Consider the following 26,624-nt stretch of genomic DNA (forward strand, 5'->3'; position numbering starts at 1 on the left):
ACACACGCACAGCATGGGTCTCGTCCCCACAGATCCTGGTGGACCTCTCGAACCCTGGCGGCCGCCCGGCGCTGGCCTATGAGAGCGTGGTGGCCCAGGAGGGCAGCCCCATTCTGCGTGACCTGGTGCTCAGCCCTGACCGCCGGTACCTGTATGCCATGACAGAGAAGCAGGTGGGCGCCCCAGGAGCTGGGGGGGCTCACCAGCCCGCCGGACCTCCTCCCTGACCGACTGGGCACCCCTGGGGATGAACGCCCTAATGAATGCCTCCAGGCTGGGGGCTGGCGTTGGAGGGGGAGCGTCCGGGGTCCCTGGCTCCTGGCTCTGGCCTGGCCGCTTCCTCCAGGCCACGCGCTGTGCTGCTTCTGCCCAGCCTGCCTGGAGCCCGCCGCTGCCCTCTGCCCCGCCTGCTGACCCCTGGCAGCGGGAGCAGCAGGTGAGGCCAGGCCTCTGTCCCTCCTGGCAGCTGCCTCCTCCTTTGCCCCCCGGCCCTGGCCCCCGCCGTCACTCCGCCTTGGGAGCGGCCGAGGTCGGGGTGAGCAGGCCCACCCACCTCCCGGCTGAGGACTGGGGCCTGTGGCTCCCTCGGGAATGTCGGGGCGCAGCAGGGCAGGAGGGACCGGATGACTCCCGGGACGGACAGAGCCGTCTCCCGGGCCCGCTCCTGTCTGCAGAGAGGCAGGTCTGCGTGGCCTGACTTGGGCAGGACTGGGGTGACCCTCGAGTGGATGAGGCACAAGGAGGGCCTGAGACGGGGGCTCCCGGTGTCTGGGGGCGAGCCTGACTTCAAGGGTCCTCCGCCAGGTGACGCGGGTGCCCGTGGAGAGCTGTGTGCAGTACACGTCGTGTGAGCTGTGCCTGGGGTCCCGGGACCCCCACTGCGGCTGGTGTGTCCTGCACAGCATGTGAGTCTGGCCCGGGCAGCCTCGCGGAGAGTCTGGAGGCCCTGGCCTAGTGCTAACTCCCCTGGGTCCGGTTGGGGGCGGTGGGCATCCTGTGAGCTACCGAGTGTCGGAGGCCCAGCACCCCCGGGCCAGGACAGGATGCAGGGTGGCCTGGAGCCCCTCTGGCCTCCTGCCCGAGCCCAGCCCACGCCCCCGCCTGCAGCTGCTCCCGCCAGGACGCCTGCGAGCGGGCCACGGAGCCCCAGCGCTTCGCCGCTGACCTGCTGCAGTGCGTGCAGCTAAGCGTGCAGCCTCGCAACGTGTCCGTGACTACATCTCAGGTTCCGGTGAGTGCGGCTGCCCGCGGTGGGGCGGGGCGGAGCCCGGGTGGGCGGGGCCTGGGGCAGGGCCGGGGCCCTGGGTGGGAGGGGCCCTGGGTGGGGCGGGGCCCGGGGCGGGCTGGGGGTCCCCCTGGGCTGCTCACCCTGTCCCCTGCCCCACCCCCCAGCTCGTGCTGCAGGCCTGGAACGTGCCCGACCTCTCGGCCGGCATCAACTGCTCCTTCGAGGACTTCACTGAGTCTGAGGGCGTTCTGGAGGACGGCCGGATCCACTGCCGCACCCCCTCGGCCCGGGAGGTGGCGCCCATCACGCGGGGCCAGGGTGAGGCCGCGGGGCCCTCCAGTCGAGGCGGGGGGCCTTGGTCAGCGCAAGGTGGCAGGAGAAAGACTGCAGCCAGTCCCCGCCCACTGGGGTGGGCGCTGGGCCCCTGGTGGAGGGGAGGGTCCTCGGCAAGGCCCTGCGCTGGCTCCCGGGGCCGACGTGGGGCCCTGGTGACCCGGCTTGTGCTGCTTGCGCAGGAGACCAGCGGGTGGTCAAGCTCTACTTGAAGTCCAAGGAGACGGGCAAGAAGTTCGCGTCCGTGGACTTCGTCTTCTACAACTGCAGCGTCCACCAGTCGTGAGTGTCCCACCCCACTCGCAGCTTCTCAGGCCTGACGCCCGGCGCTCAGGAGGCAGCGGGGGTGTGATGCAATGATTCACCCCCTGTGCGGTGGGCACCAGAGTGAGGCAGGGCACTGGGGTCGCTGCTGCTTTGTCTGGGCAGGAGACGGCCGGCCAGGGGTGGGCACTCAGGACCTGGCGCCTGGGGGCAGAAGGATCTGGTCCCCGGGGTTGGGGGGCCTCTGGGGCGTGGCTGGCAGGCCATGGGTGCTCTCCTGGGGCTTCAGAGGAAGGATGGGAGACGCTGAGGGCCTGGCTGTGTGTCCCCCTGGGTCCGGGCACGTGGGGCAGGGTGCCCAGCCTGGGCGGGGTCAGCCTTGAGCCAAGGCCCTGGGTTTTCAGTTGTGTCTTTGCGGACTAACCCGCAGGCTGACACCCATCTGGCGGCTCACGGGCGCCCAGTGGGGGCCTAGGTGTTGCTCCTCCATCGAGGTCCGGCCTCGTCGTGCTGGGCAGGCTGGGATCTTTGGGGTGGGGGCTGTGTTCCAGAGGCTGGGAGGGGGCGAGGCGCTGTGTGGAGGCCGAGCCATGGGCTCCCTGGAGTTGCAGCTGAGGGTTCAGGGCGGGGCTCCGTGGCCTGTCCAGGCCCCCACCCGGCGAGCCTTGTTCCAGTCAGGGAGCCAATTTTCACTGGGGCTGTCCCACCTACGCTTAAATCTTAGTTTATTAGGAAGAGGTGGGATTTAAGACATGCCTCTCAGGACGCCCCTGGTAGTTCGGTGGTTAGCACCACGCTCTTAATGCAGGAGCCTGGGCTTGGTCCCTGGTCGGGGAACTAGACGCCGCATGCTGCCACACAAAGATCCCGAGTGGTGCGGCTGACACCCTGTGCAGCTGGGTGACGGGTAATCGAGAGAAGCCTCTAGTAGTTGCTCCGTCGTGTCCGACTCTCTGTGACCCCGTGGACTGTAGCCCACCAGGCTTCTCTGTCCATGGGATTCTCCAGGCAAAAGTACTGGAGTGGGTTGCCATGCCTTCCTCCAGGGGATCTTCCCGACCTAAGGATCACACCTGGATCTCCTACATTGCAGGCAGATTCTTTATCGTCTGAGCCACCAGGGAAGCCCTAAAACTATATATTAAAAAAAAATTACACAAGAATGTGCCTCTCAGCTGCACTAAATACGTTTTCAGTGTTGATAGTCGAGTGGCCTGGTGCCGGCTTCAGAGGATTCTGTCCTTGAGAGGGTCTGACGGGGCTGTGGGGGGAGCGGGGTGGGGAGCCCCGGCAGGCAGTGAGCAGCTCTGGGCAGCGAGGCGCAGCCCCAGGGTGGGTGGGGCCCCGCCTCACCGCCCGCGTCTCCCGCAGCTGCCTGTCCTGCGTCAGCGGCTCCTTCCCCTGCCACTGGTGCAAGTACCGCCACGTGTGCACGCACAGCGCCGCCGACTGCTCCTTCCTGGAGGGCCGCGTCAACGTGTCCGAGGTACGGGGCTGTGGGCTGGCGCTGGAGGCACAGAGGAGCTGTGTGCGGGGTGCTGGCCAGAAGGGCTGTCCCGCCTGGGACTGTCGCCGGTGGCGTTGGCTGGGGGTCACCTCTTGGGGGCTACACGCCAAAGGCATGTCCATGCACAGTGGGGGCAGGGGCCGTCTGTCCAGCATGCTGGTGGGGGGAGGGAGTTCCATGAGGACGGGGGCTGGGCTGAGTTGCAGGTGTCTGGTGGTCTCCGGAGTCACCGTGAGGCCGCATGGTCCTTGACGGTCACTGGGGGTGATAGCTCTGGGGCCGGGCAGAGCCCTGACTTTGTTCCGGGCGGTGGGGCTGGACTTGCCCAGGGAGGAGGACGAGCCAGTGTGGACCCCTCACAGAACCTGCCCTGGCTGCCCTCGCCCACCCCGCGCCTCGTGGGCCTTGGCTTTTCCACTTCCCAGTGAGGATGCACGTCCAGGACAAGCTGGCAGCGGGTGGAAGGAGCCGGGAGCAGGCGGGCACCCGGTGGAGTGGGCGAGTGGATGCCCCAGATGTGCAGCCTGCCCTGGGGGCCGCCCGTGGGCTGAGCCAGCTGGCGGTGGCCGTATAATGACGTGTGAGGGGGGCCCTGGTCCTCACAGGCCGGCCCTGATCACACTGCCTGTCTGAGCTGTTCTGCAGAGGGTGCCCCCCAGGGGTCCCCCAGCAGGGCGCCTGTCTGGGCTTGGCCGTGGACACAGAGCAGCCGGTGTAGACCCTGCTCAGGCCGGGTGGGGGCAGGGGCGATCGGGGTCAAGGGGCCTGTTGGAGGTGGGCTGACTTCAGGGACGCCCCCTCTCAGCTGATCCCAGGTCACGTGGGGCTGTCCCTAAGGAGTGTCAGGTTGGCTTCCAGGGTGACCCCCCTCCCCTCAGCACGTGCTCAGGTCGTGGGGGCCTGGGTCCCAGCTCCCCAGCGCCTTCCTGCCTGCGATGGCGGCTCAGGGTCCTTGCACTTCCACATCTGCTCAGTTGTCTTCAAGGGGGCCACCAGTGCGTGGTGGGGAGGGGGCGGCCTGGCGGGGGTCTCATGTGGAGCCCCTGACAGAGGGCCGCCATGCTGTGGGAGTGGCCCATGCCCAGGCCCGGGACTGCCCCCGTCCAGCCTCCGCAGCAGTGGGGCGTGGGGGGTTTCACACCAGGGTCATGTGCCCTGCCAAGGCCCGTGACTGTGGTGCCCCCAGCAGCAGGATGGAGGGCCATCGTCCGGACGCTCCCTTGGTCTGTGTGAGCGGACGGGCAGCAGCAGTCGTGGCCCCTCGTTCGTGTATGGACCCGGACGGGGCTGGGGAGGGCTCGTGTCCACACCGCTCGCCTGCCCCCAGCCTGGCCTCAGCCGCTCAAAGGGCTTGCGCCAGGCCCGAGCCGACCCCTCTCTGGGGCCAGGATCCTGAGAGGCCAAGGCCACAACGAGGCTCTGGCCTGATGGGGGTGGTCTGTGCCCTGAGACCCCCGGGGGACAGCAGCAGCACTTGGCTCCTGGCCGCAGAGGGGGTGAGGTAGGGGACGGTGGGAGCGGGGCCCTGGGGCTCCTGACAGCACTGGAGGGGCAGTGGGGGCCCCGGGCTGGGGGCTGGGCACTGCTGGCTGCTGTGGGCATGTGCCTGCTGGCCGCTGCTGTGGGGCTGTGGCCTGAGCTCCACACGCTCTGCCGGCCAGTGCCCGCGTGCCAGTGAGTGTGCCGTCAGCACCCACGTGCCGGCCAGTGCCTGTGTGCCTGTCTGCCCACGTGCTGGCCAGTGCCCATGTGCCAGCCAGTGTGCCAGTCAGTGCTCGTGTGCCAGTCAGTGTGCCCATCAGCGCGCACATGCCAGCCAGTGCCCGCGTGCGTGCCTGTCGGTGCCTGCGCGCCAGCCAGTGTGCCAGTCAGTGCCCACGTGCCGGCCAGTGCCCGTGTGCAGGTGGCCCCCGGGGCACCTGCAGACCCAGCCAGGGGTCAGCCTGCCAGGCCTGCCCTGCTCCCTCGGTGCCCACAGGGGCCCTGGGAACCTCTGCAGAGCCAGCCCTGCCGCCTCGGGAGCTGCGTGTTTTCAGCGTCTCTATTTAAAGCTCCTTCTGCGGGGCTCCCGCGGGCCGGCTCCGGCTCCTCCACGGCCGCGCCAGCGCTGCTGCAAGCAAGCCGGGCCGTTGCATCAGTTATTGTTGCTGAAACGCTGGCCCTGGGGGCCGGGCTGTTTTTCTGCCCGCTCTGACTATTTTTACCTACTCCCCGGGCCCCCGGCCGAGAGCTCGTGCCTGCTTCTGCCTCAGGGGCCTGTCGGCTGCTCCCAGATGGGGCCCCTCTGGTGAGGGTCCCAGGGGCAGGCCTGCCCAGGTCGTGGTGTGCCGCTGGCGTGCCTGTGTGTGGGGTGGGCGTGCGATGCTAGATCGGGCCCCGTGCAGCCGCCCTCCGCCTCCAGCCTCAGCTGCAGCCTTGTACCCCCAGGACTGCCCACAGATCCTGCCCTCCACCCAGATCTACGTGCCGGTGGGCGTGGTGAAGCCCATCACCCTGACCGCCCGGAATCTGCCGCAGCCGCAGTCGGGCCAGCGGGGGTACGAGTGCCTGTTCCACCTCCCTGGGGGCCCGGCCCGCGTCGGCGCCGTGCGCTTCAACAGCTCCAGCCTGCAGTGCCAGAACTCCTCAGTGAGTCCGCTCAGCGCCAGGGCGCCCGCGGGGACCCTGTGCTGTGGGTTTCTGCTTTAGCAAAAGGGCCCCGTGCAGGGAGCGCCCCGGTCACCCCCTCAGGCCACACCAGCCCCTCAGCTGGGAGGTCCCAGGTGAGCAGGCCACAGGGGCCACTCCCAGAGCCGCCCTGATGCTCGGAGGGAGCCTGTCCATCTCAGACGTGGGTGAGGGGCCTGGGTGGGCTCAGGGCACAAGGGACATCCCTGGGGGCCGAGGTCAGGGAGACAGCACCAGCTCCTTTGAGGTGTCCTGTGTCAGGACGTGGCCGCCGTGCGTGGTGGCTGGTGTGGGCAGCCGCCCTTCGAGCCTCCCGTCTGACAGGGTGACCTTCTAAAGGCCTTGGATTGCATCCCGTGAGTTTAGTGATGGTGGTGTCCACAGAGCTAGAACCTCGTTGTGGGAGAGGGGAGAGGGCTGACTTGGCGGTCCTGAGGCGGTCTCCCCATCTGTTCAGGACGGCAGTGGGCCTCCTGGCACAGGTCAAGGCCCTGAGTGGTGGGTGGGTGCCTCTGGGTCATCTGCCAGGCCCCCAGAACCTAGGAGAGGGGCATGAGGTCCGAAGTCAGGGTCCATTTTTCTTGGCTCTGTCCTGGCCAGGTGGGCCTGGGGCCCAGGGGTCAGCATAGTCTCAGGGCAGGTTGGCCGTTGGCTGGCGCCTAGGGTCCCCACGCCTGCCTGCCTGCCTGGCCAGTCCCGTTTTCTGTCTGCCTCCTTGGCTTCTGTGGGCCCCGCCCTCCGCCTGTCTCTCACTCTGGCTCCCCTTCCTCCCTGTGCCTCCCCAAGCCCGCTGTCTCTTCTCCCCATCCCTGGGCCTCTGTCACCTCTGTCCACCACCCCCCCCCCAACCCCTCCAGGCCCACATTTGTCTTTCCTGCAGCCCCATGTGAAGGGAAAAGAAAGCATCAGGGAGTTTGATAGGATCCAATTACATTCCTGCAGATAAGATGATGATGAATTGCCCTGGGACAGAGCGCAAGTCTTCAGCTGAGAAAGTGGGACACAGCTGGGCTCCCTGGGAGGGCTGTGTCCCTGAGCCCAGCCCAGCCTGGGGGCGCTTGGGGGGTGCAGCCCTCACGAGGGACACATATGTCACACTCAGGGCAGTCCCAGGGGAGGGCTTGTTGCGCCCGCCTGGAGATGAGGAAGTGTCCTTGACATGTGCCCAGGGAGTGCGGGGGAGTCCTGGCGTCCTAGTGGGGGTCACCCTGGAGGCTGTGGTCCTGTGGCTGCTGGAGGGCGGGGGTGGCAGCCGCCTATGTGCAGAGGAGCGGCTGGATGGGGGCAGACACTTGGGCCCTCGGCTGGCTTGGGCGGGGGTGTGGTGGGGATGGATGCTGGGACGGGCGGGGGGATGTTGGGTGTCGGGGTGCAGATTGGCCCCCAGACCCTGTGCTGCCAGGCCTGCCACCAGTGGCTGGTGCTGGAGGTGGCCACGAGGGACACGCAGGCCCGGCTGCGTGGCCTGACCCTCTTCCCGCCGCTGCAGTACTCCTACGAGGGCAACGACGTCAGCGACCTGCCTGTGAACCTGTCCGTGGTGTGGAATGGCCACTTCGTCATCGACAACCCGCAGAATATCCAGGGTGAGCCGGGTGCAGGGCGGCCTGGGGGGCGGGCCTGCGGGCGGCCACTGACCCCTGTCCTCTCTGCAGCCCACCTGTACAAGTGTCCCGCCCTGCGGGAGAGCTGCGGCCTCTGCCTCAAGGCCGACCCTCGCTTCGAGTGCGGCTGGTGCGTGGCCGAGCGCCGCTGCTCCCTGCGTCCTCACTGCCCCGCAGACTCGCCTGCCGAATGGATGCACGCTCGCCACGGCAGCAGCCGCTGTGCCGATCCCAAGATCCTCAAGGTAGGCGCGCCCCCAAGCCTGTGGCCCGGGGTCGGTGGGGGGGCTCCGACACCCGGCCATCGCCCCAGCTGTCCCCTCTTCCCACAGCTGTCCCCTGAGACGGGCCCGCGGCAGGGCGGCACGCGGCTCACCATCACGGGCGAGAACCTGGGGCTGCGCTTCGAGGATGTGCGGCTGGGCGTGCGCGTGGGCAAGGTGCTATGCAGCCCGGTGGAGAGCGAGTACATCAGCGCAGAGCAGTGAGTGGGGCGGGGCAAGAGGGTGGATGGGGCCTGCGGGGCGGGGCCTGCAGGGGTGGGGGCGTGCCCTGCGGGGCGTGCACGTCAAGGTGCTGTGCAGCCCAGTGGAGAGCAGAGTATGTCAGACCCAAGCAGCAAGTGGGGGCGGGGCCTGCGGGGCCATGGCAGAGTGGGTGGGGCCTGTATGGGCGGGCCGGACCTGTGGGGTGGGGCCAGATGGTGGGAGGGGTAGAGTGGGCGGGGCCTGTGTGGGCGGGGCAGGGGCAAGGTGCTGTGCAACCCAGTGGGTAGTGAGTATGTTAGCGCCTAGCAGTGAGTGGGACGGGGCCTGTGGGACGGGGCCGGCGATTGGGTGGGGCTGGTGCTGCAGCTGCTGAGGCCCCCGCGTGCCCACAGGATCGTCTGTGAGATCGGGGACGCCAGCACCGTGCGGGCCCACGACGCCCTGGTGGAAGTGTGCGTGCGGGACTGCTCCCCTCGCTACCGCGCCCTGTCGCCCAAGCGCTTCACCTTTGTGGTAAGCCCGCCCTCCTGCCCTGCGACCTCTCCTCCCAGGCCCCAGGGGACAAGGGGCCCCCCCAACAACTCGTCCATGGAGGTGGCCCGGGGTTCAGGTGACCTCGAATGACGGCCCCAGCCCCGCGCTGCTCATCTCCAGGGCCTGACTCAGGGGCCCCTTTGCACATGGGACCCTGCCTGTGGGCGCCGTCCCAGACCCAGTGCGCACAGACCTGGGCTTCTCGGAGCCCCAGCCCGTCCCTTCTCTTCCCAGACGCCGACCTTCTACCGCGTGAGCCCTGCCCGCGGGCCCCTTTCGGGGGGCACCTGGATTGGCATCGAGGGCAGCCACCTGAACGCAGGCAGCGATGTGGCGGTGTCGGTCGGCGGCCGGCCCTGCTCCTTCTCCTGGTATGTGGGGACCCCGGGCTCGCCCCGCCTGCCCTGGGTGGCGGTTGGTTCAGATGGCTGGGCGCCCCCTCCGTTGCCTGGGAAACAAGGGGGACTGTGGCGAGCCTGGCTGGGGTAATCACTATGGAAACCTAGAGAGGAGAAGGTTACCATGGAGACAGGCTTCCTCCAGAGCAGGTGGGCGGGGCCTGGGTGGGCGGGGCCTGGCCTGAGGGGCGGCCGCCGAGCCCTACCCTGGGCTGATGCCCCCAGAGCACAGCCGTTTAGAGAAATTCTTAAGAGAGAGAAAGGGAATCTTAACAAAAGCCGGGAGCCTTGAAGTGGATAATTTTAGATTAGGGATGATAATGGAGCGAGCCTTTAAATATTTTCCTGCGGTAATTACCCGTTATCAGACTAATTATTGGTGTTTGCAGCCTGCCGCGTGCGGGCCTGGCGGCTGTGGTTGTAGGCACTGAGGGGACAGGCAGGTGCAGGCGGTGACCGGGCTGGCTGCCCCGTAGGGTGACCCAGCACCCCCACTTCAGCAGCCCGTTTCGCCAGCTCATGGCCCGGACTTGGGATTAGCCTGTTTTCAGATCAGAGACGATGGGGGTGGGGGAGTGAGTGCATCGTGTGTGTCCTTCCAGGAAGCAGGAGCCCTGAGCGTGGGGCTCTGACCCTGAGCGTGGGGCTCTGGCCCTGAGTGTGGTCCCTGAGTGTGAAGCTCTGACCCTGAGCATGGGCTCTGACCCTGGGTCTGAGCCTGAGCGTGAGGCTCTGGCCGTGAGCGTGGAGCTCTGACCCTGAGCGTGGGGCTCTGGCCATGAGCGTGGAGCTCTGACCCTGAGCGTGGGGCTCTGGCCATGAGCGTGGAGCTCTGACCCTGAGCGTGGGGCTCTGACCCTGAGCATGGGGCTCTGGCCCTGGGTCTGAGCCTGAGCGTGAGGCTCTGACCCTGAGCGTGGGGCTCTGGCCGTGAGTGTGGAGCTCTGACCCTGAGTGTGAAGCTCTGACCCTGAGCATGGGCTCTGACCCTGGGTCTGAGCCTGAGCGTGAGGCTCTGACCCTGAGCGTGGGGCTCTGACCCTGAGCGTGGGGCTCTGGCCGTGAACATGGAGCTCTGACCCTGAGCGTGGGGCTCTGACCCTGAGCATGGGGCTCTGGCCCTGAGCATGGGGTCTGGCCCCGTTGGTCGGACATTGAAACTGTGGGGTCCGTCCAGCTAGCCAGCCCTGGGCGATCGATGGGGCTGTCACAGGGCTGCCTTGAGGCCCAGTGAGCCCCTTCCTGCCCAGCAGGCCTGCTCCTGGTGCCTGTGGGCCTGGCTCTGTGGATCGAGACACAGCCAGATTCATCAGCTGACACCACAGAGGAGGCAGATGCGGGGGTGGGGGTGTCCCCTAGAGAGGGAGCTTGGATCCCAGACCCGCCTCTCAGCTGGGGACGTACCGCACAGGGGCACAGACAGCACCTGGCCCCTGGCAGGGGCTGACGGGGGAAGTGACTCCCACAGTCCTCAGCCGCCTGGAGGCAGGGCCCGCAGTGGCCTGTGTCACGGGGAGGCAGGTGAGGCCGGAGTGGGACGTGGCCAGTGACGTGCCTGCAGCCTGTGGTGGTGGAGCCTGGATGCTCAGGCAGGTTGGAGGCGCCTCACTGCCCCCGCCCCGCCGCCCCTCCAGGAGGAATTCCCGGGAGATCCGGTGTCTGACGCCTCCGGGGCAGAGCCCGGGCAGCGTCCCCATAGTTGTCAACATCAACCGCGCTCAGCTCACCAACCCCGAGGTCAAGTACAACTACACCGAGGACCCCACCATCCTGAGGATTGACCCTGAGTGGAGCATCAACAGGTCAGGGCACCCCTGGGGGCCTCCCCCGTGCTCTAAGCCCCGCAGCCCTTGATCTGCCCACCCCCACCCTGAGCCCCGCGACCCCAGTCCTGAGCCGCCAGAGACCAGCACGTGGCTCGGGGCCCCTGCTGCCGGCTCTCGGCTCAGCCCTCACGCCGTCCCGCCACCCAGCGCGGTGCCAAGAGGCTTTAGCCCTTGACCGCCTCTTGGGAGGCCAGGTGGGGTGTCTGTGCCTCCTGTTTGTGCTGGGCCCTGGGGAAAGGGGCCCCGGGTGTCCCATCTGTGACTCCTACCACCCTCATCTTTTAGTGGAGGGACCCTTCTAACAGTCACGGGCACCAACCTGGCCACTGTCCGCGAACCGCGCATCCGAGCCAAGTACGGCGGCGTTGAGAGGGAAAATGTGAGTCCCTGCTGGGCCCTGCCCCCCACGCCTGCCATCGAGGCCGTGCTTGGGGGGTCCCAGGGAGGGTGGGTGTGCCGCTGCTGGCGCCTGGCCCCTCGTGGAGCAGCCAGCCCAGCGGCCCCTGCCCTGCATCCCCAGAGCTGCCTGGTGTACAACGACACCACCATGGTGTGCCGGGCCCCGTCGGTGGACAACGGCGTGCGCAGCCCACCCGAGCTCGGGGAGCGGCCGGACGAGCTGGGCTTCATCATGGACGACGTGCGCGCTCTGCTGGTGCTCAACACCTCGTCTTTCCTCTACTACCCGGACCCCGTGCTGGAGCCGCTCAGCCCCACCGGCCTGCTGGAGCTGAAGCCCAGCTCGCCGCTCATCCTCAAGGTGGGCCGCGCGGGGTCGGCGTGGGGGGCGGAGGCTGATTGGCGGCGGCTGCGGCTGGCTCACCCCATCCTGCCCGCAGGGCCGCAACCTGCTGCCGCCGGCGCCTGGCAACTCTCGCCTCAACTACACGGTGCTCATCGGCTCGACGCCGTGCGCCCTCACCGTGTCCGAGACGCAGCTGCTCTGCGAGTCGCCCAACCTCACCGGGCAGCACAAGGTCACGGTGGGTCCACGCCCCTGGCGCCCCACTCAGGGCCACCCACCCCGGAGGGAGCCCCCCAGCGCCTGCACGCCCCACCCTGCCAAGCTCGCGGGGCCATGAGCCGTGGGCGCCGGGCACCCCCTGAGCGACCTGCGCCCCCAGGTCCGGGCCGGCGGCTTCGAGTTCTCGCCAGGGGTGCTGCAGATGTACTCGGACAGCCTGCTGACGCTGCCCGCCATCGTGGGCATCGGCGGGGGCGGGGGCCTCCTGCTGCTGGTCATCGTGGCCGTGCTCATCGCCTACAAGCGCAAGTCGCGGGACGCCGACCGCACCCTGAAGCGCCTGCAGCTGCAGATGGACAACCTGGAGTCTCGTGTGGCCCTGGAGTGCAAGGAAGGTGGGCGGGAGGCGGGGCTGGGGCGGGGACCGGGGCGGGCTCAGGGGGCAGGCTCGGGGGGCGGGGCTGGGCGGGGCTGGGCGGGGCTGGCCCTGCCGCTGAACTGGGCCGCGCTGCCCACCGAATCCACTCGTCTCCTACGCTCCCATAGGCCTTGCTGTGCCGGGCTTGGTCCAGGGAGGCAGGGGAGGTCCGAATGGGGCCTTTGTGGGGTGCTCCCTCAGACAGACCCCGCCAGAAGCCCCTGCTTGTGTCCCAGCCTGGCTGGAGGATGCCGGGTGGACACACGGTGTCTCAGTCTTCCTTGCGTGTGAACGGACACGCGTCCAGGTGCGGGGACACTGCACCTGCTGCTGAGGGCGGCGTGGCGCCCTTTCCCCGGGCGTGGTGGGTGGTCAGTGATCCACGAGCCCGTGTACGTTGTTCCGTCGGGTGGCCGGGGGTGGCCCGGGGGCGGGGGACCTCTCTGTGTGCACGGCCTTCTGCCTGGCCCCTGTTCTGAGTCACCCAGTGGAGCGGGAGTCTGTCCTGCCCTGGAGAGTGAGTGGGGAAAAGCCGGTCAGGCCGCGGCCGCGTCCCCTGTGCTGCGTCCGGTGTCTGCAGCCCAGCCAGGCCTCCTGTCCCCAGAACCCGTCTTCTGGGACTCCTCCCTGTGCGGTGACAGGACGACCCCAGAGGGCAGGCTTGGTGTCCGTGCACCTGGTCACGTGCCCCCTGCCCGCAAGAGCCCCCAACCGGGAGGTGGACCCCAGGGGCGGGGGCGGCCTGAGAGTGGGAGGAGCTCTGCAGGCCGGAAGTCTGAGAAGTGGCCTGGGGGTGGAGGCTCAGGGGGAGGGCCGGGGGCGTGCCCAGGGTGCCTGTGTGTCCAGGGGAGACCAGTGGCTCATCCCCACGGAGCAGAGGCTGCCCCTCCAGAGCTCAGTGCTAAGGGCACGACTGCTGTGGGACCAGTGGGTGGGCGTGAGGGGTGGGCACCCCGGCCGGGGCCACTGGGACCCTGGTGGGTTCAGCGCCTGTGTGCCCGTGTGGGCTCCGGGCAGCAGCCTGGACCTGCGCTGGCTGCCATCCAGCTGGCTGGCTTTTCTGGCCGGAGCCCTCAGCCAGCGGGAGAAGGGTGGGCGTCTACTCAGAGCCCAGCCCACGCGTGCCTCTCAGAGCCCTTTCGGTGCGGGGCACTCATGAGAACGACTGGGGGCCCCAGAGCAGATGCCCAGCAGCGGACAGGGAGGTGAGGACTGGCTCCTGTTCAGTGCCCCTGACATGCCCGGCGCCCTCTGGCTCCTGACCAGACAGTGCACACCTCACAGCTCTGGAATGTTCTGAGAACTGCGGAGCCGCCCCGAACGGGCGGGCATGTTGGGGGCCCGCTGGCCTGAGTGGTGGACAGCTCTGCTCCCTCCCAGGCGGCCAGAGCCAGGGCAGCCACAAGCACCCCGGCCTCTGGGACCGGGGCCCCCAGCCCAGCCCGATCTCTGCCCTCGTCTTGGTTACGTCTGCAGCAGCTCGGGGGTGGGGGACACAGCCGGGCAGGCCCAGCAAGACCCTGAGTGTCGGGTGGGCAGGGCTGGCGGGTGGGCAGGGCCGGGTGGGTCCCGCAGGACCCTGTGTGGGGTGGGTGGGGCCGGGCAACCACCTTGATGCCTCGTCTGGCCGCAGCCTTTGCCGAGCTGCAGACGGACATCCACGAGTTGACCAACGACCTGGACGGCGCCGGCATCCCCTTCCTGGACTACCGCACCTACGCCATGCGCGTGCTCTTCCCGGGGATCGAGGACCACCCAGTGCTCAAGGAGATGGAGGTGGGCTGCTGGCCCTCTCCGTGGGGGTCCTGGGGCCCTGGAGCAGCGGGGGCCTGGGGGCCAGCCTGAGCCTCCTGGGAGGGGGGCCTGGTGCCAGCAAACCACCCCTAGCCTGGGCTCCCGGGCCCAGCAGTCTCTCTGGGCCTCTGGTCCACCATGCACCACCCACACTGGCCAGCCTGCTGAAGGGGAGTGGGCTGGCTCCCACATCCTCCTGGGCGCCCCAGTGGCTGGCCAGGAGCCCACGCCCCGGTTCAGAACTGGCAGGACTCAGCAAGTCCGGTCTGTCATGCTTTGTGGGCAGGGCCATCCCTTCCCCGCACCCCTAGGATGTCGGGGCTCCGACCCCATCCCAGGTGGCTCTGTGGGTGGAGACCTCCTCTCTAGCGACACCTCAGCAGGCCTTCCCGTCACTGGCAGGGGCCCTGGGCTGCTCACTGCCGCTTGCTTCCCGGGGTGGCGCCGCGCGGGGGCTCCCTGTCCTGGCAGGTGTCTCTCCCGGGGTTGTGGTCTGCTGTGCTATGTGACGGGTCTTAGGTGTGACTGTGTGTCCCACCTGAGCTGGGAGCCTGTGTCCCTTCTGTTTCAGTAAGCTCTGGGGCAGAAAAGAGCGAACACGTGGGGCCCTGGAGCCAGCCATGCCTGCATCCCACCCCCGTGTCCCACCCCTGTGCTGGGAGACCCCAAAGAGCCACGCCCCTGTCCGGACTTCAGTGTCCGCTGTGCGGTGGGGAGAGGGCTTTCTGTGTTGGTGCTGGCGTCAGTGGCCGCGGACGGGCACTCCTGGTGCCAGTGGACACCAGGCTTCCTCTGAGCTGTTGGAGCCAGGCCGCGCAGAGGGAGGTGGGGCAGACACCTCACCGCTGTGCCCAGACCTCTGCCCACCATGGGCTTCTCATGTAGCTGCCAGGCCATAGCCATTCTGCGAGGACTTGGGGCTTGGGGTCCCGCCAGGGTGATGGGTGACTGGACGCCCAGGCCTGCACGGTCCCTCAGCCAGAAGGGGCTGGTGCTTCTTAGATCTGAGCAGGCCTGCGGTCCCCCAGGTGCAGGCCAATGTGGAGAAGTCGCTGACGCTGTTCGGCCAGCTGCTGACCAAGAAGCACTTCCTGCTGACCTTCATCCGCACGCTGGAGGCCCAGCGCAGCTTCTCCATGCGGGACCGCGGCAACGTGGCCTCGCTTATCATGACGGCCCTGCAGGGCGAGATGGAGTATGCCACGGGCGTGCTCAAGCAGCTGTTGTCCGACCTCATCGAGAAGAATCTGGAGAGCAAGAACCACCCCAAGCTGCTGCTGCGCCGGTGCGTCCCCGCCCCACCCCCGCCTGCCCCCCGCCCCCCGCCTCCCTGTGTACCCCACCCGCCCCCGCCCCCGCCCCCTTGTGGCCCCACCCACCTGCACCGCTGTGTCCATGCCCACTGCCCCCCTGTAGCCCCCACCTCCCTGTGCTCCTGCCCGCCCACGCCCCCTCCCTGCCTGCGTCCCTCTGCCCCATGCCTGTGTACCCCTGCCCACCTACAACCTGTCTGCCCACTGTGCCCTGGGCATTCCTGTGCCCACCCACAGCCTGGCTCACCCACACCCCTGCCCGCCCACCCCTGCAGCAGTGCGTCCACTGGCCCAGCCCAGGCACTGCTGAGGCGACTCTGGGGACCCACCTGGGGTATGCCCTGTCTGGGATCCTTGTCGCTGGGTGACACGTGCTCTGAGGCCAGGCCTGACCACTGGCCCTGAGGCAGTGGGGGTCGGGTGGGCCCGAGGTCACCCCACGTGCTCTGTTCCAGGACTGAGTCAGTGGCCGAGAAGATGCTAACCAACTGGTTCACTTTCCTTCTGTACAAGTTCCTCAAGGTGGGTGGCCGTGGGGGCCTGTGTGGGGGTGGGGGCTGCAGGTGCCTGCCACGGGTCCTCAACCTGGAGGCACGGAGGGGCCAAGACCCTGGTGTGACATCCCCGGGACACGCGTCTGTCCACTGGCGTCTCCAGAGGCCGTCCTGTCCTCCCTGAGCTGCCGAGGCAGGGTGCACGCCTGGCTCTCGTGGGGGTGGATGGCCGCACGTGGCTGAGCGGGCTGGAGGTCCAGGCCGCGTGGGGTTCATGTGGTCCCTGTGGCCCAGACCAAGGCTCACACGGAGCCCCTGGGCAGGGCGTCTGATTCAGCCCCGGTGCTGGCCCAGCCTGAGGAGGTGCCTGGTGGGGGGCACTCCCGTCGACCCCGTGCTGAGGAGGGGGCAGCCACCCAGGCTTCCTCCTGTTGTTGCCCAGACAGTTACCCCCAAGCCCTGGAGACCAGCCCTGGGGAGCCAGGCTATTGGAACGGGGTATATAGCCTGTGGGTGGCTGGACATGGGTGCAGATGGGCCTCACTGGGGCTGTGAGCAGCTCAGTGGGTCACCTGCGTTTTAGAGCTGGGAGGTTGTCCAACCCCGAGGTGTGTCTGACTTCCCTCGACAAACCCGAAGGCCTGGCAGGCGAGCCTAGTGTTCCCCGCGGTCAGTGCTCCACAGTGGATGAGGAAGCGGCCATGGAGCCCCGTGACAGGCGGCCCGGATCTGGTCCTCTCTGTGTGACCCCGCGACGGGCGGCCCGGATCTGGTCCTCTCTGTGTGCCCGGGTGACAGGCGGCCCGGGCCCGGTCCTCTCTGTGTGCCCGGGTGGCAGGCGGCCCGGGCCCGGTCCTCTCTGTGTGCCCGGGTGGCAGGCGGCCCGGGCCCGGTCCTCTCTGTGTGCCCGGGTGGCAGGCGGCCCGGGCCCGGTCCTCTCTGTGTGCCCGGGTGGCAGGCGGCCCGGGCCCGGTCCTCTCTGTGTGCCCGGGTGGCAGGCGGCCCGGGCCCGGTCCTCTCTGTGTGCCCGGGTGGCAGGCGGCCTGGGCCTTGGTGGTGTCCCATGTCGGGGAAGATGGTGGGCCTTCCCGTCGTCTATGCTGGGGGCTGAGGCTGGCCGCTGCAGCTCAGCGGTCATGACAGCCCTGCTGGGCCGCAGGGCCGACGGGAAGGGGCGGCAGTGAGGGCATGGATAGGTCTGTGTAGGGTGAGCAGAGGCGTGGGGGTGGGGCAGGGGGTAGCCAGACGGAGACTGGAGGCCCAGGGGTGGACGCGAGGTCCAGAGAGGGGGGCCGGGCGGGCTGGTCTGGGGGAAGGTGGCTCAGCACACGGCCAGCTCATGCAGGAGGGCGGCAGGAACGGGGCTGGCTGCTGCTTGTAAAATATAGTGGTTTGCAGCCCATGTGATGTGCTCGTGTGTGTGTTACAGAGACTTCATGTTTTCGAGCTGTTTTATGTTTACGACGCTATGAAGCCAAGTTTGCAGGCAAAACACCTTGAGAGATGGGCATGCTGTTGGATGGAGGGTTGAGGGGTGATCTGCACTCACAGCCACGCCTGGGCAGCCATCTCTTTAATCACACTGCCTGATTAAAGGCGGGAGCACCCAGTTCGAGGCCGTGTTCGGGGGGCCAGGGGCCAAGGAGCTGGAGCGGGCTGGGCAGCCGTCTGCCTGTGTCTCACTCACCCCCAAGCCCCAGGGCTACCGAGACGGAGGCTACATGTCTGGTCCAGGCAGGGACTCAGTTGGAGCTAGGAGCCCTCCCCCAACAGCTGTTCCTTCATGGTGCCTGTTGTCCAGTGGTGTCCGCAGAGGCTCCCCTGACCCCCACCCTGCACTGGGGGTGTGACAGGAGCGCCACACTTGGCCTGGCCTTTGGGCGGCCTCCACCCCAGAGGGGAGACGGCAGGGAAGCATGCAAGACCAGTTACAGGGGCGTCAGACCCGCGGGCGCGGGCACCCTGGGACAGCAATGAGGCCCAGCGCCTTTCTGAGAGGCACCTTGGGTGGGGTCCGCAGTGGGGTCCTCTGGGGCGGGAAGACCCGAGGGGTGGAGCCCTGGTCACTGGTGGAGGCCCGGACGCGGGGCGCGCTGGGTGGCAGGGGAGCAGCGGGACGTGGGAGGGACGTGAGGTGGGGGTTGGGCAGCACAGAGGCGCCCAGGCGCACCAGGCAAGTGTCTGCTCCGGGACTGTGTTGACCGCATGCTCTGGAGCAGCGGACGGAGGGGCAGGGGGTCCCTGACTTCCCGCGGGCGACGGTCACACCCAGTGCTGGGGCCGGGCCTGGCCTCATCCGTGGGCGGCACCGGCGGCCCTGGGCAGGAGTGGAGCTGGGCCCGCAGTCCTCCCGACACCAGGCCGCCTGTCCCCCGGGGCCCCTGCTGAGCTTTCCTCTGGGAGTTTCAGACCCACCAGGGGGATGGTTTCCAGTCAAGGGCTTTGATCACTTCCTCCTTGCACTTTGGGAGCGGGGTTCTCGGGTGGGCCGAGTTGCCCTTCCGGCAGGGCCAGGGCCGGCGCCGGGCCAGAGCCTGACGCCCCCGGCCCATGCCCGCAGGAGTGCGCAGGGGAGCCGCTCTTCATGCTCTACTGCGCCATCAAGCAGCAGATGGAGAAGGGCCCCATCGACGCCATCACGGGCGAGGCTCGCTACTCGCTGAGTGAGGACAAGCTCATCCGGCAGCAGATTGACTACAAGACACTGGTGCGAAAGGGGGAAGTCGGGGGCCAGCCACATGCCCCAAGCCCCGCCCTCCCGCCCGCCACTCACATAAACCCCACCCATCTGCCCACCCCCACCCCAAACCCCGCCCACCCGCCAGCCACTCCCCAAACCCCGCCTACCCGCCCTCCCATGTCCACACACCCTTCCCCGCCCACTGCCCAGCGAGGCGCAGGGAGCTGATCTCGCGTTCTCCCATCCTCAGACCCTGAACTGCGTAAACCCCGAGAATGAGAACGCGCCCGAGGTGCCGGTAAAGGGGCTGAACTGTGACACGGTGACGCAGGTCAAGGAGAAGTTGCTGGATGCCGTGTACAAGGGCGTCCCCTACTCCCAACGGCCCAAGGCTGGGGACATGGACCTGGGTGAGTCCGGGAGGGGCGCTGACCCGGACGGTGGGAGGGCAGGGCTGTGATCTTGGGTGGGCTCCCCAGACTCCTCCCCAGGGTGGTAGAAGCCGTCGAGGGTGGGGTCCCATTTGCATCTAAAGCTGGGGGCTCACTGGCTCACCAGGAGGATAAGTAGGGAGGGAAAGTAGAGAAGAGCTGGTCTGGGCCGGTCTGGTCCCGTGGTGGACAAGGCTGGGCAGTGGAGGGAGGCCTGAGCGCCAGGCTGGGAGGAGGGCACACACAGGGTCCCTGGGGCCGCCTGGGGTGGGATATAGGGCTGCAGCTCAGTGCAGACAGGACGTGGACTGGAGGCAGGGCCTGCCCCTCTGCTGCCCAGCGTCCACTCAGGGCGCCGGGACCCTCCCCTCCCCCGCAGAGTGGCGGCAGGGCCGCATGGCCCGTATCATCCTGCAGGACGAGGACGTCACCACCAAGATCGACAACGACTGGAAGAGGCTCAACACGCTGGCACACTACCAGGTAAGCTGCCACGGCCGCGCTCCCCGTGTGGGCCGCGCTCCCTGCCGCCCTGGCGCACTACCAGGTGAGCTGCCGCGGCCGCGCTCACCGTGTGGGCGGCGCTCCCTGCCGCCCTGGCGCACTACCAGGTGAGCTGCCGCGCTCCCTGCCGCCCTGCAGGTCCTGGGCCCGGGAGGCTGAGGCCCAGGGGAGAGACCGGCTCCGGGTGGTGGTTCCCATGTCACCTGGTCCTCCGTCCGCAGGTGACAGATGGGTCCTCAGTGGCCCTGGTGCCCAAGCAGACGTCCGCCTACAACATCTCCAACTCCTCCACCTTCACCAAGTCCCTCAGCAGATATGGTGAGGACCGGCCGGTGGGGGCAGGGGCAGGCCACTGACCGGGACAGGACCCTTGCCCCAGGCACCGTGGGGCTGCCTGGGATGGCTTAGTCATGGCCTGTCCCTGGGCCACTTGGCCTTGCCCTGGGCAGCACGGGCTCCTCGAGGCCATCACATGTGTCATCCCAGGGCATGGCTCCCCCTAGGTTTCAGATGGGGACACCAAGGCTCAGCCAGGGTCCCCAGCCAGGCGGGCGGGCGGGTGAGGGTACTGGACGCCACGACTGATGGTGGGGTGCCCGCAGAGAGCATGCTGCGCACGGCCAGCAGCCCCGACAGCCTGCGCTCGCGCACGCCCATGATCACACCCGACCTGGAGAGCGGCACCAAGCTGTGGCATCTGGTCAAGAACCACGACCACCTGGACCAGCGCGAGGGTGACCGCGGCAGCAAGATGGTCTCAGAGATCTACCTGACACGGTTGCTGGCCACTAAGGTGGGGGGACGGGCCGGGGGTGAGGAGTTCCTGGGGCGGGGGGGGCCGGGGGCGGGGTGGGGGTGCCTGGAAGGGGCGGGGCAGCCCCTGAGCTGTGCCCCGCCCCCGCCCCGCCCCCAGGGCACGCTGCAGAAGTTCGTGGACGACCTGTTCGAGACCATCTTCAGCACGGCACACCGCGGCTCGGCTCTGCCGCTGGCCATCAAGTACATGTTCGACTTCCTGGACGAGCAGGCTGACCAGCACCAGATCCACGACGCGGACGTGCGCCACACCTGGAAGAGCAACTGGTACGGTGGGGTGGGGTGCGGCGGCCAGTCCCCTCCACGCGGGCCCCCGTGACTCACCCGGCACGAGAAGCTGCTGCCCAGCTTGCAGGGCATGTGCGCACGTGGGCGCACAGTCGGTCCCCTCCACGCGGGCCTCCCTGACTCACCCAGCACGAGAATCTGCTGCCCAGTTCGCAGGGGGTGTGCACACGGGGGCGCGGGGCTGGTCCCTCCACTCGGGCCTCCCTGACTCACCTGGGACGAGAAGCTGCTGACCATCTTGCGGGGGCGTGTGCGCATAGGTGTATTCACTGGGCGTGCAGGATGGTGTGCTGGTGTGACCTGAGTGAGATATGGCTCGGGGGCCCAGCCCTTGCTGCCTACAGCAGGGAGGGTGATGGGACAGCGACCCCCTCCTAGCCCAGGCCCCCAGGCCAGCAGCCACTACCGGTCGGGCTCTCACCTCCAGAGCGGGCGGGGCACCCCGGCAGGGTGGGCCTGGTCCTCAGTAGCTCTGTGCCTCTGGCCTCTTCCTCCTCGTCCCCTGACCCCTCCCAGTACCCTGGCCTCTGTGTGCTGCTGCTGCTCCCCGAGCCTCATTCTCTCTGAGTGAGCCCACCTGGGCCTTCATCTCCACCTCTGCTGCCCACAGACTTTGAGGGGGTCCACAGGGCATGGGGGGAGGCAGCGTCGTGTAGGTCAGCATCATCCTGGGGCATTCCTAGGATGACGGAAGTTTCCAGGTGTGTGCTGGCCACGTGGCCAGGTGCAGCTGGGAGTACCTGACGTAACTGGTGCAGCCAAGGACCTGAATTTTTAGCTTAGTGACACACGGCTAGAGCTTTTAGCCCGGCTAGTGGCTGTCAAACAGATTGGTGTTTGGGGTCGGAGGTCAGTTGTCTCCGGGAGCCCTTCCTGGTCTTGTTACCAAGACTCGCGTGGGCAGGAACAGGGGAGCTGAGTGGGCCCTGAACAGGCACTCAGGCCTGGAGGACCCCGGCTGCGCACACGAGTGACCCCAGGTGACAGCGCCTCTGGGTGTGCACCCTTCTCCCTGGGACTGTGGGCAGGGGTGCAGCCCTCACTGCCGGGCTGTCTGGGCCCGTCTCCCCGGCTGCGTGGAGCCCCAGAGTCGCTGCGCAGACTGGAGGCAGGAGGACGGGGAGGCCACAGGTCAGCCCTTCCCGCTGCGCCCCGGGGGTAGCCGAGGCCCCTCTGACGCTGCCTGCGCCCGCCTGCCTGCAGCCTGCCCCTGCGCTTCTGGGTGAACGTGATCAAGAACCCTCAGTTCGTGTTCGACATCCACAAGAGCAGCATCACGGACGCCTGCCTGTCGGTGGTAGCCCAGACCTTCATGGACTCCTGCTCCACGTCGGAGCACAAGCTGGGCAAGGACTCGCCCTCCAACAAGCTGCTCTACGCCAAGGACATCCCCAACTACAAGAGCTGGGTGGAGAGGTGGGCGGGGCCGGGGGGGGGGGGGACGCAAAGGGGGCGGGGCCGGGCCGGGCAGGGTACGCAGGGGGAGGGGCTTTGCGGGGGAGGCAGAGGGGGCTGGCAAGGGACGCACAGTGGGTGGGGCTGGCGGGGGGGGAGATGCAGAGGGGGCGGGGCCGGGGCCGGGCGGGGCACGTAGGGGGCGGGACTTGGGGGGGTGCAGATGGGAAGGGGCTGGGGGGCGGGGAACGTAGAGAGGGCGAGGCCGCAGAGGGGGCAGGCCTGTTCCTCGCTCACACGCCCACCGCCCACCGCTGCAGGTACTACGCAGACATTGCTAAGATGCCCGCCATCAGCGACCAGGATATGAGCGCCTACCTGGCCGAGCAGTCGCGGCTGCACCTAAGCCAGTTCAACAGCATGAGCGCCTTGCATGAGATCTACTCCTACATCACCAAGTACAAGGACGAGGTCAGTGCAGACTCGTCTCTGCCCCGGGCTGCTGGACAGGCCTGGTGTCCTCGGCCTTCACACCGGCTCTGCTCCTGGGGGCCGGCGCTGGGCCTCCCTGAGATGTTGGGGACGGAGGACTGCGCCACAGGCTGGGGAGGCCCACTGGGCATGGCTGGGGCCCAGTCCTGAGGCCAGGGCAGGCCCGCCACAGAGCGTCGCGCGCGGGAGGCGGGTGGCGGTGGCTATGGGGTATGTGGGCGTCAGGGGCGCGGGCTTCTCCCGGGCACACAGAACCTGACTGCCAGGGGCTGGAGGGCAGGGCGGGCATGTCAAGAAGTGGGGTGGGGAGGGCGAGGGGGAGGGTCAGGAGCCTGGTTCCCTGGGTCGAGAGGGTGGAGCAGTCAGCTCCGGAGACTTGGCCACAGGGCCGGACTTAGGGGTGGCAGGGAACCAGGGGACGGTCAGCTGAGACTGGAGGAGGGGCTTGGGGAGGGAGCCCAGAGCAGAGAAGCGGCTGTGCTGAGCCTGGGGCCAGCGGGCAGGGGCTGCGGGGGCAGGAGGGCCCGCCATGACCTGGGGTGGGGCTCGGTGAGGGGCACACAGACAGGGGCTGCGGGGGGAGGGCGGGGATGGCAACATGGCCGCTGGCGAGGGGGCGGCGCTGCCTGCCCACAGGATACACAAGTGTGAGCAGGGGTCACAGAGGACCCCTGGGAGTTCAGAGACACTGCACCCCGGGGACCTGGAGGGCTAGCAGGGGACCCGAGCACCGTTTGGGTGGTTTCAGGAGAAGAGGGTGGGGAGGAGACCCTGGCGACCTGGGGGTCCTGGATCCAAGCCCAGGTCCCTCAGGCTCCGGCGGCGGGCACCGTGTGTGGTCTTGGAGCCCGCCTGAGGCCTCTGCCCGCCCCTGCAGATCCTGACGGCCCTGGAGAAGGATGAGCAGGCACGGCGGCAGCGGCTCCGTGGCAGGCTGGAGCAGGTGGTAGACACCATGGCCCTGAGCAGCTGAGCCACCGGCCCAACTGTCCGGCCAGCGGCAGTGAGTGAGAGGGCCCTGGTGGCAGCCTCCGCCTGGCGGCCAGAGCTGGGAGGTCCACGGAGGCAGCCTCGCCCGCCATGCCAGGGTCCTGTGCTGGGGCCAGGTGTGCGGCCCTGGACCCCGGCCCCTGCGTCCCCTTCCTGCCTGTGGGGTCCCAGCTCTTCTTTGGTGTGGGTGAGGCGGTGACTGCAGCCCTCCCCACACCCAGAGCTGTTTGCAAGGGGCTGGGGAGCCCAGGTATGACCCGGCCCCCTCAGGACAGCAGGGGGACTGCCAGAGCCCTCCAGGAAGGAGAGGCGAGGCTGCGGAGGCCATCGGGCCAGGCCCGGGGCTAGGCGGGCCAGTGTGCCCGCCTCCTGGGCAGAATCTGAAGGCTGGGCCTGGCTGGCAGCCTGGGAGGGGAGGCGGCACGCCCAGGGCCCCGCCGCAGGGAGCTGAAGTCGGCCTTGGCCAGCGCCACCCACCTGCCACATCCTGGCATCCCCACGCCCGCCGCCGCTGCCATCCTCCGATTCACCGCGTGCTCTCCGCGGTCGAGGCCGGAGCGCTGCGTCGACCTCGCCCAGAGAGAGGCCCCTGGCTCCCTCCTATGGAGGGGCTGCAGGACGGCTCCACGCGGGGCCCAGGTGACTTCCGGAAGGACTCGGGTCCCCTTTTGTCCTCAGGGCTGTGCCTCTGGGAGCCACTGGGGCCTGGGGCTCTGGGCTGTGAGTGCACGTTCCCCTTATTTATTCCCCCCCTACCCCCCCGAAACCCGCCCTGCCCCAGGCTGAGCTCTCTGCTGTGGAAGGCCCTGGAGCCTGGCTGATCAGCCTCCTGCCCACTCCCCAACCTCCCGCCCACCCCCCAGCCTCCCACCCACCTTCCTGGGGCTTTCGTCTGGCCCCTCAGCAGCGTGCTGGCCCCTTGGAGGGTGGGACGCTTGGGGGACGTTGCTCGTTTTTTAGGGGAACAAGGGAGTCCTTCTGTGCTTGGACAGCTGGAGCTGTGGGGCCTCGGACCCTACACAGTGGCCTGGCTGGCAGCAGGACGCAGTGACCAGAGGGCTTGGAGGTCGGGGCCGCCCACCCTGCCCTCAGCTAGCAAGAGTACACATTTTTAATTAAAAAACCTGTACATATATATACATATATATATATATATATATATGTGGCTCTGCCTGTCTCCAGCCCCAGTGGGGTCCTGTACAGTTAACTGGAGGAGGAGGAATTTTACAGTTCAGAGTAAGAGCCGAGGCACCGGGACAGCCAAACCAAATGGGCGTGGCCGGCGTGGCCAACGTCTCCCGCTGGAGTGCCCGGGCCTCCGAGTCCAGCTGCGGGGCAGCCTGTCTCCGTGTTGGCGTGAGGAGACTGCTCGGCCGAGAGCTTCCCGGAGGCGGGCGGTGGATTCCTGCATGACTGTGCTAGCGTTTAGTATGACTTGATCTTTTTAAAACTGCAAGTGTTGAATACTAGAGGTTGTTAGGCCCCTTTTTTTCATGTTTTTTAATTAATCAGTCACTTGTGAAGGCAGTGGCCCGTCCCCTTTTCAATTCACTTTTTCGACGGTACTACAGATCCCCGCGGACTTTTAAGGGACAGCTAACTGTGGCCGGCCCCGCGCCTTCCCCGACGCGGCGTGAGCCCACCTGAGAGCCTCCATCAGCTGAGCAGCTGCTCCCCGCGGGGAGGAGGGGTGAAGTCCGCCACCTCCTGACTCAGGAAGCTCCTGGAACTGGGGGTCAGAGGCCCCCAAGCCCCACGGGCGCTGAGTAGGGCTCGGGCCCCCACGCGGTGGGTGTCCAGCAGGAGCTCAGGCCAGGCAGGCGCCGGGTTCCTGTGTGTGGCCCTTTCCCCCCGAGTCTTCCCTGAAGCTGCTTCTGATCGAAGCCCCCGTTCTTCCAGCCCCACTCCGGCCAGGGGGTTCCTTGGCCCCCGGCACCGCCCTCTCCGGAATCCAGTCCCCACCCCTTTCCTGGGCCTCCCTGGTCCTCACACCCGTCCTGTGGTTGGGTCGGCAGGTTGGGCGGTGGGGACGCAGAAGCGCGGAGCTGCCGGCCCTGCCCAGCGCGTGGCCTCACAGAGCACAGAGGCGGGTTGGGGCGAGCACTTTAGCGCTGCTTGTTTACACACGAGCCAGTCACGGACCTGAGCCTGCCGTCCACCCGGCAGCACGGCCGCATCTCCTTCCCGGGGCAGGAGTCAGGCCGAATCCTCATCACCCAGCCCCCAGCCTGTCTCGCCCTTCGCACCTCCGTATCCTCCTGCCTGGCACTCTGACCCAGAGCCCAGCTCTGGCCTGAGGGTGGCCGGAGCACGGAGTGGAGCCCTGCTCTGCAGTCCTGGGGCCGGGAGGCTGGGCCAGACTGCCCACCTGTCCGGACTCTGCTGCTACTGCCTGCTGCCCCGGGCTGCCTCCCTTGCTGTCGCCCGCACGCCTCTCAGGAGCGCCAGGGATGGCTCGGCCACGGTCGGGAGCCTGGCCTCTCCATATACCTCGAGCTTGCCCACACTCCTCGACCCGGGCCCCGCCCCGTCCCACAGGAGAGGCCCCCCCACCCCCGCTTTGCCCTTGCCGAGCGAGCCCTACCTGGCTCTCCCCCAGTGCTGGAGCTGAGGGCTCACGCCGTTGGTGCTACACAAGCTAGAGTAGATATATTTAGAGAGAGAGATATTTTTAAGACGAAGCCCACAGTTAGCTGTCCTTTAACGCCGCAGAGCCCCCACCCAAAAGAAGAGCGATGGCTCGGCGGCCTGAGCGGCCCCTCGGCCGCTGCCTCTCCCAGGGGCGGCGTGGCTGAGGCGCTCGGCTTGCAGGTTGTGTAAATACACGGCTATTTCCTATTTTACTGTCTCAGATTTAGTACTTGTAAATACACACACATTAAGGAGAGTAAACATTTTTGCTAAAACTCAGGGCTCCGGGTTTTCCTTGCTGGGAGGGGTCTAGGGTGGAGCCACACGGGCACCGCAACAGCCAGCCCATCCCACTCCCCACCCCCACCCCCTGCCCCACCTCCCTCTGAGCAGCATTTCCCGGGGTGTCAAGGCTCCTGCCCTCAGGGGGTGACTGCAGCAGGGGCCCCCAGGACCACCACCTGTGTTCTTCGGTGGGCCCTGAGGGTGGGGGGCCCAGCATCACAACTGGCCCCAGGGCCACCGGGCATTTCAGCTGAGACTTAAACCGGGGCCTGAGCCCCAT

At 67.9% G+C, this 26,624-nt stretch overlaps 1 protein-coding gene across 1 annotated transcript in view; it reads left to right on the top strand.

The window, feature by feature from the left end:
- Positions 1-26,334, top strand: part of PLXNA1 (plexin A1) — a 39,518-nt gene extending 13,184 nt beyond the window's left edge. Inside the window, exons 4-32 of the mRNA XM_027522308.1 lie at positions 33-173; positions 805-905; positions 1,108-1,231; positions 1,393-1,546; positions 1,744-1,843; positions 3,197-3,311; positions 5,760-5,960; positions 7,489-7,585; positions 7,655-7,848; positions 7,936-8,087; positions 8,484-8,604; positions 8,860-8,996; positions 10,658-10,825; positions 11,135-11,228; positions 11,370-11,609; positions 11,689-11,832; positions 11,974-12,208; positions 13,865-14,007; positions 15,054-15,310; positions 15,794-15,860; positions 18,393-18,539; positions 18,763-18,922; positions 19,323-19,426; positions 19,669-19,765; positions 20,050-20,240; positions 20,361-20,530; positions 21,755-21,967; positions 22,267-22,417; positions 23,316-26,334. Coding sequence (XP_027378109.1) covers positions 33-173; positions 805-905; positions 1,108-1,231; positions 1,393-1,546; positions 1,744-1,843; positions 3,197-3,311; positions 5,760-5,960; positions 7,489-7,585; positions 7,655-7,848; positions 7,936-8,087; positions 8,484-8,604; positions 8,860-8,996; positions 10,658-10,825; positions 11,135-11,228; positions 11,370-11,609; positions 11,689-11,832; positions 11,974-12,208; positions 13,865-14,007; positions 15,054-15,310; positions 15,794-15,860; positions 18,393-18,539; positions 18,763-18,922; positions 19,323-19,426; positions 19,669-19,765; positions 20,050-20,240; positions 20,361-20,530; positions 21,755-21,967; positions 22,267-22,417; positions 23,316-23,411 — 4,314 coding nt within the window. The 3' untranslated portion in view covers positions 23,412-26,334. The remainder of the gene's footprint in view (positions 1-32; positions 174-804; positions 906-1,107; positions 1,232-1,392; positions 1,547-1,743; positions 1,844-3,196; positions 3,312-5,759; positions 5,961-7,488; positions 7,586-7,654; positions 7,849-7,935; positions 8,088-8,483; positions 8,605-8,859; positions 8,997-10,657; positions 10,826-11,134; positions 11,229-11,369; positions 11,610-11,688; positions 11,833-11,973; positions 12,209-13,864; positions 14,008-15,053; positions 15,311-15,793; positions 15,861-18,392; positions 18,540-18,762; positions 18,923-19,322; positions 19,427-19,668; positions 19,766-20,049; positions 20,241-20,360; positions 20,531-21,754; positions 21,968-22,266; positions 22,418-23,315) is intronic.
- Positions 26,335-26,624: the final 290 nt, after the last annotated feature.

Source organism: Bos indicus x Bos taurus, chromosome 22, assembly GCF_003369695.1.
Source record: "Bos indicus x Bos taurus breed Angus x Brahman F1 hybrid chromosome 22, Bos_hybrid_MaternalHap_v2.0, whole genome shotgun sequence".
NCBI classification, from domain to species: domain Eukaryota; kingdom Metazoa; phylum Chordata; class Mammalia; order Artiodactyla; family Bovidae; genus Bos; species Bos indicus x Bos taurus.